At 31.8% G+C, this 16,507-nt stretch overlaps 1 protein-coding gene and 1 long non-coding RNA gene across 5 annotated transcripts in view; one reads left to right on the top strand and one right to left on the bottom strand.

Annotated features, from left to right (window-relative positions):
* The window catches only part of LOC127730563 (uncharacterized), a 345,980-nt gene that overhangs the window by 250,533 nt on the left and 78,940 nt on the right, over positions 1-16,507 (top strand). The gene's annotated exons all lie outside the window — the stretch shown is intronic.
* LOC127730536 (tubulin monoglutamylase TTLL4-like) overlaps positions 1-16,507 on the bottom strand; it is a 72,467-nt gene that overhangs the window by 15,977 nt on the left and 39,983 nt on the right. For 3 of the 4 annotated variants that reach the window (XM_052238971.1, XM_052238970.1, XM_052238972.1), the window contains 5 exons: positions 9,652-9,752; positions 3,766-4,023; positions 2,836-2,946; positions 1,884-2,155; positions 525-607 (listed from right to left, as the gene is read on the bottom strand). In XM_052238971.1, coding sequence (XP_052094931.1) covers positions 525-607; positions 1,884-2,155; positions 2,836-2,946; positions 3,766-4,023; positions 9,652-9,752 — 825 coding nt within the window. Of the gene's footprint in view, positions 1-524; positions 608-1,883; positions 2,156-2,835; positions 2,947-3,765; positions 4,024-9,651; positions 9,753-12,015; positions 12,054-16,507 lie in introns of those variants that run through there. The other variant, XM_052238973.1, reaches the window with a different exon arrangement.

Raw genomic sequence — 16,507 nt, forward strand, 5'->3', positions numbered from 1 at the left:
ATTAGCTTCTTTTTTTTATTGCATACATATCTAGAAAAAAAAACGTTATTGAATGAATATCCAATGATCATACATATTTTCAACCCAAAACAATGCTCTGGTATGTGTTTTAAAAATAATTGTAACCCACAAGGGAGTAGGTGGTGAATGCTGTAGTCTTGTTGTCTTTGTTGTGCTTTGGCTTTTTATTTCTGTTGTAAGTTTTTCAGATGTTTTCTGTTCATGTTTTAAGTTATGTGTCATTCAAACAATAATTACAAAATTTTGTAGAGTTCCAGGTATTTGATTGGAAAAATGTATATATATATATATATTTTCAAATGTTAAGAGTATAACCAATGGACCATAGAAATTAGGTCAAACATCAGATCAACCCTGTCAGACACATAAGTAAATTTCCTTAAACTAAAAAGTCCAACCATAACACACTATCCCAACACAAAACAGCAGATGTTATGTTTCATTCTGATGTTGAATTTGTAAAACTACAACACATGCTCTCAATAGCACTATAGTTTACTTACTTCTGTACAATCACAGATTTCTTCCTTGGAATTTGGTTCCATTTGTGTATAACTTTAATTCCTATCCCTCTGGCAGAGGCAGGCTGTAACAAAACAATGTTTTTTCAGTTTGTAATTCCATTTCTTTGTATTTAATTATTATTTGTCATATTATCTGACATGTATACCCATGTCAGCCATGTGACTTACACCAATTTGTCATATTATCTGACATGTATACCCATGTCAGCCATGTGACTTACACCAATTTGTCATATTATCTGACATGTATACCCATGTCAGGCATGTGACTTACACCTATTTGTCATATTATCTGACATGTATACCCATGTCAGCCATGTGACTTACACCAATGGTAAACATACATCAACATTTTCTTCAGAGATAAGATAATTCAATTTTGATTTGACATTAGTAAAACTACAAAATAAGCTCTAAAGAGCTATTGACAGAACTCTGAGTTACTTTCTTTTAAGGATGTAGTTAGGTGAGGTCAAGGAATATTTGTCAGATGTTTGGACTCCTTGGTTTTTTTCCTATGATACAGGGTAAAATATTTTGCCCCATATCACCCACTTTTCTTTTCATAGAAGACTTCAATAGCTCATAAAAAGGTCATTACCAAAATTTAGGCAGATTCTAAGATTTTTTTCATACGATTGGACCCAAATAATCCAAATGCTAAATATAAGGTAAAAGTCCAAGTCAGCCTTTTCCCGCCATTTATAATAAATCAAATATCTCAAAAAGGAGTTCCATAACCTATCAATATTTTTAGCTTATTTTGTTCCTTAACTAATGCTCTTCTGACTTATAGTATCAATTTTAAATTCTAGATTTTTTTAATTTCACCTAAGTACATCCTTAATATTCCCTATCAAATTAAGTCCAGTTAAAGAAGATAATTCTCCCATAGGGTTTAAATGTGTAATATGTAAATAGTTTATTCAGCAAAAGTAATGTCACACATGACCTTATGTTCAGTTCAATTTTCTAGAGTTATACAAGTTACATTCAACAAAATGTAAAAAAAAAAAAAAAAAAAACCCACCTTTAGTTTTAAGTATAATTTAATACTTGTAAAATAAGTTCCTTAACCATTTTTTTTTTATTGTTACCATAAACTTGTCACAAAATATGTCTAAGGCCATTGAAACCTATAAAGGTCATTAAACTCTAAAACAATACCAAATCATATATATAAAAGTGATTGCATGAACAATGAATTCACATTCTACTTCACCGATTTAGATCTTATAAAGAATGTAATGAAATGAGTTAAAGGCAATATTACACATATAGTTTTATACATGTAGCAACGAATTAATATACAAATAGAAGTTGACCTGTTAAACTTACAGGCTTTATAATCCATTTCTGTTTGTTTCCTCCATCTTCCCATGCACGTTTCAGTAATTTGTTATCATAAGGCAAACAATAAGTTTGGGGGAAAAAACCAAACTCTTTCTTTCCAAAATGCAACTGCATTTTCGATAGATTCCTCCATAGTTTGTCTTTACGACCAATTTGGAATGTTCCTGGAAAATGGTTAAGCTTCTGCCATTCTTTCAGTCCTTTAAATCCCTGAGATTTCATGTGTTTTCCCCAACACCCTAGCCAGTCATGATTACCTAAAACAAAACCTCTATACTGTAAGTTCAGAGATTCATAAATCAACAATTTATACAACACTTTAATGCTATAGATTTATAAATAGTGAATTTTCTATTGTTATATTTTACAGAAACATTTCATTACAAAACAGATTAATGAAGTTCATACCTGCCAACTTTTAAAAATCTCCATGGGGGATTTTAAGAGCAAGAGGACCTTATGCTCCTCTTATATTGTCATAAGTGTTTTAATCTACTACTATATTGTTTGTAAAAATGAGTATATAAGTGCTTAAATACCTTTTTAACTCTATAGAATGACTGTTTTGAGGTGTTCACTTTATAAAATAAAGAATTTCAAAATTTAGGTCATCACCTCTCCCATATGGATATCTCCCATTATTTTAATCAAGATAGTTGGTAGGTCTGGAAGTTTGTCAGAACACAACTTCTGGAATGAGTACACATCATTGCTAAACATGATTCAGTAACTTCCCCATACTGCTGTCAGACTAAGCTGTATGTTTTAGACATGAAGAAAGTTCTACTCAGACCGTATTAAGTGGTTTATATTCAATACTAATTCCACAATGTTTATATTGCTGACTAGTTTTGAATTGAATCTTGACAATTTTAATACAGTATTATATCAAACACACCAAAAATACTTGCTGCAATATATTTGATAAAGAACTTACGTTTAGTAATTCTAAAACCAATTCTAGCTAGACTGTGTTTAACTATATTAGGTGTAATGGGACTCATTCTCCATTTCATAAGTCTACGATATTCCCATGGTAGTTGTTCAACTGAAAAAGAAACAAGAATGTGTCCATAGTACACGGATGCCCCACTCGCACTGTCATTTTCTATGTTCAGTGGACCATGAAATTGGGGTCAAAACTCTAATTTGGCATTAAAATTAGAAAGATCATATCATAGGAAACATGTGTACTAAGTTTCAAGTTTATTGGACTTCAACTTCATCAAAAACTACCTTGATCAAAAACTTTAACCTGAAGCAGGACAGACAGACAGACGGACAAACAGACGCACAGACTGAAAAACATAATGCCCCTAGGTGGGGCATAAAAAACTTCTTTATTTTCTTACAATAGATTTCTTAAACAAAATACACACCACACCAAGTAATTAACTTTAATATATATAAACTCATCATGGATACATAATTTTGTACGCCAGACGCACATTTAGTCTACAATTAGACTCATTAGTGACACTAGAATCAAAAAAGGAAACGTGGGGTATATATCAATTAGACAGCCACTCAACATACAGTTTACTACAATAGATAGTTTTCTATACAATATATCAAGCTCTAAATCAGTCTTTATCAAAAATTATGTGAATAATATGCTGCTGTGTGTAAGGACAGTGTTCTACAGAAACTTCCCAAAATCTGCCACTAACACCAAATTTCTCCAATTAAAAAAACACATTAAGTTATTAAACAACCACTGACAAGGCAAGTGATTATGTGGCAGGGTTAGAGTAGTTTTTCTTTTTACATGTAGCTACTTTATCAACATTGAAATTCTAACTTATGGACCTTCATAAATTTGGATACAATGAATAGTTCTATTAGTAAACTAAATTTGCTTTATTACCTTTTTCCCCTTCCACAACAAAATTAATAGTTGGTGGCACACTAGGAAACAAACTTTTAGTCAGAGGTTGCTTTATCACAGTTTTGACAACAGCTGTTTGTGGACGGGTGGTGGACACTGGTCGGACGGACACTTCATCTGCACTGGTAGAACTGAGAGATCTGATTGTTCCTATTTGTCTTGCTGACTTTGACCTTGACAATCCTGATGATGACCTTCTAGATAAACTACTTGTAATTGAGTAACCATCAGATTCACCTAAGGATATAAAGTATTTCTGTGATTATCACAAGATAAATATAATGCGAGACTTTTGAATCTAAACTAGGATCTTATTTGTTATGTAGACCAATGTATTTATCATAGAATCTAACGGTTTATTGGAGATTTCACCATGAGAAGTCAATAGACCACAACATTTGTAGACAAATATGTAGCACTTTAATTGTAAAATTTCCAAAGAGATAGGGGTTAATAGAATGCTAAATAAACTTCAAGATTTTCATTACAGAGGAACTCAGAGATCAAGATAGGGGACAAGAAGTTACAATTTGATCAAAGTGATGGAGAAAACCAATTATAATGCCTAGATGTTTAAAGTTAGAGGGTCCTTATTCTTACAATTCTAGAAATACCTGAATGCAGAGTTTAAATTATAACAGGAGTAAAAATTGATTCCAACCTTAAAATACATATAATTACTATTAAGTCAGTTTCAATGAAGTAATCTTTTTTTATTTCTTATGAAAGATGGAACTCATATTTTCATTTTATCATGTTTATTCATTACTTTTTTATATTCATTATCAGCTAGGTCAAAAAAAAAATGTTTGTTTCTATAACAGAAATGAATGACGTAGAATGAGGCATGATATGTGACAATTTCATTCGGTTTATGTTGCATTATATCCAAGAATTAATCAAAGATCCGCATCAACTTTCCTATAATTAACTTTAATAGCAAACACTTGTTCCAATCTGATTAGTTCTAGATCAAAATCACTGCAAATAATAAGATCTGTCAAACTGTCATTCAAGTTGTCCTTACAAAACAAAATCAAGAATTTTTATATTATTGCAATACAATTATAATATTCACTTCTTAAAGTACAATGGTGGTGTGTTATTTCAATTAAAAAGATAATTTACTAGAATAAAAACTACAAATTGTAGAGTTCATTATTTTCTATAGGACGTTTCCCTAAACATTGATACTAAACATTTGAACTATTCTATTCTATTAGGCAGGGATTGAAGTTAAAATTTTGGCATGGTAGCCCACAGCTTAAATTTAGTTAGCCAAAATATATAGTTCTATACAAGAAAAGCAGAAATTTTAGTAGCCCACACCAAATTTAAGGGGCCATTGGCGAGTGGGCCCCTGCTAATTTCAAACCCTGCTATTAGGTCTGTAAGAATTTCTACTACAGGCCAATGGAATCCATAAAAAATAAATGTGGATAGTGTCCACATGTGGACACAGATGATGCCCCCGCTTGCATATCATATAGTTATAAAGGGACATAACTGAAGAACGGTAAAAGTGACGCTACCCAAATTTGAACATCTGAGTTTTGTGGTAATAAGCATTGTGTGTAAGTCTCATAACATTTGGTTGAGGCTAACTTAAGTAGAGAACAGAAACTAAAAATTTAGCAATTTTTCTATTTGTAAACACGCATAACTCTAGAACGGTTGTGTATAAGTTTTATAACATTTGGTTGAGACAAACTAAAAAATTCAGCAATTTTTATGTTTATAAAGGGACACAACACAAGAATGGTAAAAGTGTTGCCACCAAATTTCGTACTTAAACTGTATTATGTAGTAATAAGCATTGTGTATAAGTTTCATAACATTTGGTTGAGGTAAACTAAAATTAGAAAACGGAAACAAAAAATTTGTACTTGATCATAGTTTTGTGGTAATGAATATTGTGTATAGGTTTCATAATGTTTGGTTGGGGCAAACTTAAGTTACAGAATGGAAACCAAAAATTTTGCAATCTTTCGATTTATAAAGGGGCATAACTCAATAATGGTTAAAGTGACACTACCCAAATTCAACTTGATCTGTGTTTTATCAGTGGAAGTCAAAATTAAACTGCATTGTATAAAGCATTGATTGTAGTTGATTCAACTATAATCAGGGACAAAGGAAGATAACTCCAATTTTAAGAATTACTTGATATTTAGAAGAAAATAAAAAGTTTTTCATGAAAATTGGTATACAAAGCATGGGCAATCAAGTCCTACCCTATTCAGTTTGTATTGTTTGACTACATTCATGTAATGATAGTCTAAATGTCTTTCGGTAAATTTATGATGTTCGATTGATGTCTCATTGTCATATATAGTTCATTTTTAGAGTGTTGAGAGAAAAAATGGAAATAAGCAAGAATACAGTACTATTAAAAAATTAGATATGCAGTATGTTAACCCTTTCAACGCTACACAAAAGAATAGAAAAATGGCTGCTGCTGCTGCATTTTTATTTTTGTGTTCATTCATTAGAACAGTATATTCCTTTTCAGACTAATGTATCTTCTTTATTATTAGAGATACAGACAAAGTTAGAGCATGAAAAATGCTCAGGAAGGCATGAACTGTAATGTTAGGCAATTATTTTAGTAAAATTTTCATCAAGCTACCTGCATTTTCAGGTAGTTAACAGGTAAAAGGTGTAAATTATTGTATTTGTGTTGAATTTTGAAAAAAAAAACCTTTTAATCTTCATTTATTTTGTTGTTTTATCAGTCATATAATAAAGAAGACACCAGTTGCTCCATTCCGTAGCGTATTTGCACCATACACAACGTATAATGTACACGTGGCGCAAATAAGTGGCTCTGTCCTAAAAATTTTCAGTCAACCTCCGTTTCCCCCCCTTTTTCTACGTCTCGTAAAGATCGACCAAATCATAATTTCCCACACGAATTGAATGTAATTAACACATTGAGATAAGGCTAAAAAAAAATATATGTCTGTTTACGGTTACCCGACCGACCCTAAGTCATTTTTTTTCCGTCGTAAAGTGAAAAATAAACTGAACTTATGTCAAAAGTGAAGTTAGTGTTGCCAAATAATATAAATCAATTGCCTGATACATCCCAATGTTCACAATCTTGAATGTGATAGCTGTTTTAAGGAAATTTGCGACTCGTGTAATGAAATAAACACTTTGCCGCCATTTTTTTCCAACCAATAACCAAGGGAAATAATCCAATCATTAAAAATGCCGGTAAACTCGGCCCATGATCAACCTGGACCACAACAAGACGAAACGGCATGACTCAAAATCATTTCACAAAAAACAAGAGTGCACACGCTGAAATGTCTCGCCTTCTTTACTAATCATTGATATTATGTTGATAGTCCTAAATATAAAGCTTTATTACAACTGTCACATAAATTTAACATTAACCAAGAAAACTAAACATTGACCAATGAACCATGAAAATGAGGTCAAGGTCAGATGAACTGTGCCAGGCAGACATGTACAGTTAACAATTCTTCCATATAACAAATATAGTTGACCTATTGCTTATAGTTTAAGAAAAACATACCAAAACACAAAAACTTAACACTGAGCAATGAACTCAGAAAATGAGGTCAAGGTCAAATAAAACCTGCCAGACTGAAATGTACATTGTAAAATATTTCCATACACCAAATATAGTTGACCTATTGCATTTAGTATTAGAAAACTAGAGGCTCTCATGAGCCTGTGTCGCTCCCCTGTATTTACCGATGCTTTGGAAATCATGTAAAATAAGGTTAAAATCATAATTAATAGTATTAGATATTAGATATTATAATGATATCTAAGATAATAACAAAAGACTGCAAAATTTCTGTAAAATTACTAACTCAGGGGCAGCAACCTAACAACTGGTTGTCGGATTCATCTGAAAATTTCAGGGCAGATAAATCTAAATCTGATGAACATTTTTGCCACCTGTCAGATTTGCTCTAGCTTTAGTTTCAGAGATATAAACCAAAAACTGTATTTTACCCCTATGTTCTATTTTTAACCATGTCGGCCATGATGATTGGAAGGCGGGGTCATCGGACAAATTTTTAAACTAGATACCCTAATAATGATCATGGCCAAGTATGGTTAAATTTTCTCAGTAGTTTCAAAGAAGATTTTTGTAAAAGATTACAAAAATTTACGAAAAATTGTTAAAAATTGACTATAAATGGCAATAACTCCTAAAGGGGTCGACTGACAATTTTGGTCATGCGACTTATTTGTAGATCTTACTTTGCTGAACATTATTGCAGTTTACAGTTTATCTCTATCTATAATAATATTCAAAATAATAACCAAATCTGCAAAATTTCCTTAAAATTACCAATTCAGGGGCAACAACCCAACAACGGGTTGTCAGATTTGTCTGAAAATTTCAGGGCAGATAGATCTTGACCTGATAATCAGTTTTACCATACGTCAGATTTACTCTAAATGCTTTGGTTTCAGAGATATAAGCCAAAATCTCCATTTTACCCCTATGTTCTATTTTTAGCCATGGCTTTGCAAGGTACACACATATTAAATATAGTTATCCTATTACTCATAATAAGAGAGAAATTAACATTACAAAAAATATTAACTTTTTTTTTCAAGTAGTCACTGAACCATGAAAATGAGGTCAAGGACAATGGACATATGACAGACGGAAACTTCATAACATAAGGCATCTATACAGAGTTCGCGAAAATGGTCGGTCCTGTCGGTCAAAATGAGGCTCGGACCAGTATTTTGAAGTCTAGTGCCGGTCCCGATGACCGATGTAAAAACGGCCGTTGTAGTGCATATTTCGGCACTTTTTTACATCGGTTATTAGAAGTACCGCAACTGTTTCCAATAAGTGTTTACATTGGTTATCAGATGTACCCGCTGCCAATATCCGGTACTGGTTTACGGATTTATTATAAACAAACCAAAGCGGCGATCTACACGTGGCCTACTAAATTTGTTCATAGAGCTATCCCTGGCAAACAATCGGCGATTGAACCCTACAATGGAGCAAACAAATACTGTAACAGCCGAGAAAGTGATTCAGATGATGAAATGGATAGTGAAGATGACTTTAAATAAGAACAATCAGAAGACCTGAACTGGTCCTTCATTGTTAATTTGCCTGTGGGTGCGAAGAATAAAACTAATATTAATAAAGTTATTTTTCGATAAAATATGTTATTAATTTTATTTCAGGATAAAATTGACAGATTTTGTAGGACTGGCAAAAATTTTGTAGGACTGACAAATAATCATGCTTTGTCGGTCCTATGACCGACGGGTCAAAATAAGTTTTCGCGAACTCTGTCTATATACAAAGTATGAAGCATCCAGGTCTTCCACCTTGGAAAATATAAAGCTTTTAAGAAGTTAGCTAACGCCACCGCTGGATCACTATCCCTATGTCGAGCTTTCTGCGACAAAAACTGCAGAAAAACTTCATATGTTAGAAACATTGTTTAGGTACATTAAGATAAACTGACATAACCACAAGCCTTGAAAGCCATTGTAAAATGGACAATGAATGAGGAGGTGAGGCAAAATAATCTGCCTGGAAATGAGATGTCATGATGGGCAGCAAAGAGAATTTATGTTCTTATCATGGATAGATAAACCCCTGGTTGGACACTTGTAAACTGTAAGAGCAAGTTTATACCCTCCTCCTATTTTTTTAAGTGGTTTTTGACTTTCCAAAAGCTTAATTTTGCTGGACCTCAGGATAGCTACTACATATTTTAATACCTACTCTGGTACTCAGCTGGAAATTGCAATAAAAAACTAGTTTCAAAAATATTGGAAACTTTTGTAATAACCATTTACATCATATTTGCCATAAAACATTTGAAGGGTTAGATAACCTACCCTCTGATCCTCCTGCAGCGTCATCCTCTAAACAGTCAATAACATCATCGTCGTCATCGTCCAAATCATCACTGGCTTCACCATCACCAGGAAATCTTTCTCTGGAATGAATGAAAAAAATAAAGTTATATTACATAGAAAAGTATTAAATAAAATTGAGAATGGAAACGGGGAATGCATCAAAGAGACATCAACCCTAACAATAACAATAACCTACCTATTCAAACCATATCATTATTATTTGCTTTTATATATAAATCAGATATAACCAATTTAAAATGGAAAATTTTAAAGAAAAAAAAAGGGAAAAAAAATCCCTCCCCCCAAATTTTTTGAACCCCCTTATGATTCATCACCCCAAACTCAATCCCAGCCTTTCCTTTGTGGTATGGTACCTTGCAGTACAATTTCAGAGAGATCCATACACTTGAACACAAGTTATTGTCTGGCAACTAGAAAAATGCTTGTTTTTTGCCCCTTTTTGGCCCCAAATTCCTAAACGTTTAGGGCAATTACCAACAAACTCAAACCCAGCTTTCCCTTTGTGATATGGAACCTTGTGGTACAATTTCATAAAGATCCATACACTTACACACAAATTATTGTCTGAAACTAGAAAAATGCTTGTTTTTTGCCTCTTTTTGGCCCCTGATTCCTAAAATTTTGAGGCAATTAATATTACCCCCAAAATCAATCCCAGCCTTCCCTTTGTGGTATGGTACCTTGCAGTACAATTTCAGAGAGATCCATACACTTGAACACAAGTTATTGTCTGGAAACTAGAAAAATGCTTATTTTTGGCCCCTTTTTGGCACCTTATTCCTATACGTTTTGGGCAATTACCCCCAAACTCAATTCCAGCTTTCCCTTTGTGATATGGAACCTTGTGGTACAATTTCAGAAAGATCCATACACTTACACACAAGTTATTGTCATGAAACTAGAAAAATGCTTGTTTTTTGCCCCTTTTTTGGCCCCTAATTCCTAAAATTTTGAGGCAATTACCCCCAAAATCGATCCCAGCATTCCCTTTGTGATATGGAACCTTGTGGTACAATGTCAGAGAGATCCATACACTAACACACAAGTTATGTCTGGAAGTTACAAAAATGCTTATTTTTGGCCCCTAATTCCTTAACTGTTGGTACCATAACCCCCAAAATCAATCCCAACCTTCCTTTTGTGGTATTGAACCTTTTGGTAAAATTTCATAGAGATCCATTTACTTAAACTAAAGTTAGAGTGCGAAAAACCAATGTGTCTTCGGACGACGACTACAACGACGATGACGCCAACGATATACCAATATACGACTGCAAAATTTTTTTGCGGCCGTATAAAAACCAGAAGATTTAAGAACATAGCCAACAAAAAAACCCCACTGACCTTACCATCCTATTATAAAATGACTCTCATCCTGAGTTAGAGATGGTAGGTCTCTCCTTTCTGCGTGTCTTGTAATTCAAGAAATATCTAGTCTAGATATTTCTTGAATTACAAGATAACTTTTGGTTAGAATGGTAGCAAATTACGGAATTAGCTCCCCTTAATTGTTAATTTCTAGTGCATTTAAACCAAATTATATCAACAGGAAAAGGAAACAAAAGTTATATTCGTGAACCATTATAAGTTCTGAACTTAAATTAATGTAAACTTTAGCAGGTTTTGTTTGTCATTTTTTCACCATTGCCTGATTCTTAAGCAGATTGGCACTAAAGCTCTACATTGTGTCCTGACAAGTTGTGAGTAAACTTTAGACTACAAAAAGCCTTCCATCAACACTAAATTCTGTGGACTTACATTCTGGAATCCAGTGGAATGATGTTAAATTACTGAAATGAAGGTTTAATCAATTAATTTGTTTCTCACTCCTTAATATGCCAGGACACCTACTTACTCGATTTACAAATGCTATCAATAGATCAACTCCAAAATCAATCATGTAATTCTTAAAGTTCATTTAAAAATAATAATTTTGATTTCTATGAAGGTTTTAGCCATTATAAAACATTGTTTATAATTCCCTGTAGTATGATCATTATCACTATATTTTCTGAGATAACAACTATTCAACTAAATTACATAGTGACAATCCTCTTTCCCTAGATACATACTTGTCATTTACATGGTTATTGGAAACTCCTTGTTTTCTCCATAAAAAGACATTAAAATATGGATTATGTTCCACACAAACACGAGAAACATGGATGTAAATAGCAATGCATTGTAAAACATATATGTAGTGTCAACACAAAGCGTTACTACAATTACAAAATGAAACACCTTGATTACTTATATAAAATGTAGATTACATAAGTATACAGAATGAAAATTCTCATGTGTATAAGATCAATGACTACTTACTCTAAAATCAACAACAATTTCATTTGTCTTCAAAGCTCTCTGATCATCATATGATTGACAAAATTCAGATATTGTTCATGAAATTGAGACAAGGATTTCAAGGTTATGTTGCATAAAAATATTGGCATTTATCATTTAAAAAACAATGATCATTTTATTGTTAATCACATGTTAGGATTACAGGAATTTATAATTCTTTGGAAACATGTATCATGCTTTAAATGAACAATGCAATGCATTTAAATAACCCCCAAGATCTTCAATCGATAGACAGGATATTTCATGTCATGGTCATGAAAAAAATTGTGTCGTTGAACATAACAAGCAAGGGAATAAGATACATTTCAAGGACAGATTTTTTGCTTACATTTTAATAGAATAAAATATACTGCCATTTGTCTGATAATTTGTGCTCTAATTGCACATATCTACATCATTTAATCAGATTGTCTGTCAATTTTTAAATTTCCATAATCATATTACAGTAAATGAACTAAATTAAAAAATAGTACATGCTTTTATTGGTCACAGCTATAAGATACTTTGTTAGAAATTGTGGAATTCCTAAAATGAGCAAACCTCATGACATTCAGCTTAAACATATTTATAGTAATAAGTCATGTCTTTATCAGAAGTATTTATACTGATATCAAACATACTTCCACACAAGAACCGTTATAATGGTTTATCTTAATGTTATCTACAGTATGTTAATGATACAGCAACAACAAAAATCAGAATAGCTCTCTGGAAGGCAACATACTATCTATAGAGTTTTCTTTAAAAATTGACATGTTGTTTCTAGACAAATGTTTAATTATTTGTCTTTAAGCAGGTTTATGAATTCTGCTTCATACGAGCATGAAAACCATAGTTTTTCCGATATATATATATATTATCTTCAGTTCAGACAAATTTTAAATAAATCATACTACATGTGACTACCCAGTACAAATCATTTGTCATCAAGACCAAATTACTTCAAAGGAAAAATACACTAAGATTCAAGCAAAAACAACAAATATGATACTCCTGACTTGGATGGACACACTTAAATCTGGCAGGGTTACACAAACTTGTGTTTTAATACTCAACAAACCACTCCCTCTTTATTTTAATCTCAGTCAGCAGAATAGCAAAAGTTTCACAAAAGAAAATACTGGTATTATAGAGTTTTTTAACCAAATTAACAGTATGCTCTTATGTGAACTTTTTTGTAAGTCAGGTTCATGTAAAATATTTCTAAATAATATTACTGGTAAATAGAGAAATTATGACTGATTATACATTAATATTATCAGCTGTACTTCCAAGTAGATTTCTTTTCTTATTTCGATCCCTAAACATTTTAACGTTCTTTAATGGAATCTATATCTTTTTCCATATCACAAAGTTTTGTTGTGTGCAGATACTCCTAATCCACTATATTCCACAAGAACATTAGCAGGGGGTACATGCATACTTTGTCCATGATCAGTAATACTCCACTTTATCATTTGACAGTAGCACAAGGTTGTAATTAGTACTAATTATTCAACCATTTACAGGTTACTATTGTTTATTCTATTAAGTTACCTGACATAAATAAGCTGATAAAGCAGTTAATTTGATAGTACTACTGCAGACATTATCAATGTGCTGATAATTGAAATCAGGGGTTTAAAGCCTCATTTTATGCTTTTTGAATAAATTGTTGAGAAATAAATTTATCAATACTGTTATAGTATACTGAATGAATATATATATGATGAATATTTTGTTATTCACACCTAATAAAAACAGGTAGAAATGGGAACCATATTTCCAACAAATCTTTGTTTAGTTTATTAGTTATTAGTTGAAATAGTGGACAAAGGTAATTAAATCTTATTATATTATTTTAAGTAGCAAGTTTAATCAATACAATACAATCTATAGGGATCAGTGAATACAAACATGTATAAAAACATAACTGTTTAAATCTTATTCTTTATTTCAAACCAATCAATTGTATTAAGGTCTACTTGATTATTAAGAAAATAGTACAAATACATGCTTTGTTATAACATGTGTATGTATATATATGTCATCTTCGGTAGGTCAGTGGGACGTTTTATGAGGAATATCATCACATCCTTGATACATGTTGTGTTTAGACACTGATCATGTCAAGATAAATAGTTATTGTCTTATTATTTTTGGCTAATGAACTGTATAATGCTGAATCATGATGTGCTGGGTAGGCTTATTTCCAGGACAAAAAGAACATGTCATTTTTTAGTTATGTCCTTTGATTTCACCTCCAGCTCATTATGCATCAACTCCTCTCATTTTACAATGTTTGGTATAGTGGCAAAGGCATACAAATATATAACTTAATAATTTATACTGACAATAATTAATAATCAAAGTAACATCTAAATACCTTTATGTTCAGTCATGGTTACATTCAAGATATTTAAATGTATGGCTCTCAGTTTCAAATGTTCCTTTCTTTCTTTGTTGTATTGTAATACATTTTCCTATTTTACATGAAATTGACAATAATCTTTCAATCATGGTTAATATGATTTGGTCCTCTTATTTTATTATCCCTACTTTAAAGTATGATATGAATTCTCAGCTTCATACTGCTTATTCAATATTATGGATATATAAACTAAATAAATTCAACAGAAATAAAGTAATGACAGAAGTGAACAATATTTACTGAGGGGAAAGTAAATCAATCTTCTCTTATGGTTGTGGCCTGTTATCTATTTCTTGCATGAATAGAGATTTTTCGTATCACACTGCACGGTGTGTGATACGAAAAAGTGATACGAAAATCTGCGTTAATTTGATTGGCTTCTCCAGCATCATAAGACAATATTACGGCATTTCCATTGGCTATTCATTAGGTCATTGACGACTTTCAAAGGTTAAGAGGATGTAAATTTCGTTGATGGCAACGAAAATATGTGATTTCTTCAATAATATACATTTTTCACCTGACAATCTTCTTTTTGTCAAATTCTATTACATTCTGATGAGTACAAAAAGTCTCAAAATGTCTGATGTTAAAGTTTGACACAGGAAAAGGACATATGACGTCATACTTGAATGTGCAATATACTAGATCAACGATTCGCGGAATTTTAATTTAACACAATGAGAGTGTTAACCATAAGAGAAATAGGTTTAACAACTTGTGAGAATTGGATATCGTTTGATATCAACTCTCGTTATTTAATTTCAATAGTAATAATAAACTCACCAAAGGCTCGTTTATTATTATATTGAAATTTAATAACTCGAGTTGATATCAAGCGATATCCCATTCTCACTCGTTATGAAACCTATAAATATCTCAATCTTAATATTAAGTAATTGATACATTTTTCTTCACTTCATGATAAACCAGAAACCCAGTTAAGATAACTTTGCTTCACGATCACCTAGTTTACAAAAGGTAAATAGGGCTAAAAAAAAGCTATAAAACATCTAGTCTGACTTCTGTGTGAGTGGGTAAACATATAAATTGGCCTTTTGATCCCACAACTCTGGAATGTTGACTAAATAAGCACATCACAATGACTGGGCATTGATAAAGAACATTGATGATGAATGGCACAAACAACGATCAATATTCAATCTAACCTACTATAGAAATCACCCTGTCTTTCAATAAATTCTATATCTTTTGAGTGACATACTTAGCATAATAAAATATTTTTGTGTAATTTCTCCATTTTTCACAAAAGATTGAATCAGGGATGGTTCTAAAGAGATAAAAGATCTTAAGTCATCATTTTTCATAGCAAAGCCTCATATAGCTTGAGTGTAAATGTAAACTATATTATTTCTAATCAAAATTTTAAAAGACAGGCCATAGAAATGAAAAAAAAGTGTGACTCTTGTTGCAATAAATCATAATTAGAATTGGAAGGTAATATTTTGTTTTTAACAGACAAACATAATGAAGGATCTAGATGTTAACAGGACTTATCTGGACATAAATTTCATTAATAATAATTAAAAAAAAATACAGTAACTTTACTGTTAGCTTTTTTTTGTTGGAATAGCAATTAGATTTAGACACCCCAAATTGTGATTTGTTTCCTAAAATCAAACTATTGAGTAAGCAAACAGTCTCAGCTATCAGAGATATTGTGATATATAATATACCAACAATTCAGTTAAGTCTCATATCTACTGTCTGTATATAATGGATAGCATGATTCTTCAACATTTAGTACTCACTGTACTATTAAAGAGAGATACTGATTTTAAAATTCAAATTCAAAATGCTTTCATAAAAAATCATAGAAAAATAGAAAATAAACCTCAACTTGTTTGACTGTTGCAGAATTATCATATAGCAGACTATACGGTATGAAGGCCTTCGGTTACCTATAATTGCTTACATCCATTTCATCTGAACTTTGGTGGATAGTTGTCTCATTGGCAATCATACCACATCTCCTTATTTTTATATTATATTAACAGATTTGTTAACCTTACTCAATATATC

The sequence above is a fragment of the Mytilus californianus genome, unplaced genomic scaffold (assembly GCF_021869535.1).
Source record: "Mytilus californianus isolate M0D057914Y unplaced genomic scaffold, xbMytCali1.0.p SCAF_2, whole genome shotgun sequence".
Lineage (NCBI taxonomy): Eukaryota > Metazoa > Mollusca > Bivalvia > Mytilida > Mytilidae > Mytilus > Mytilus californianus.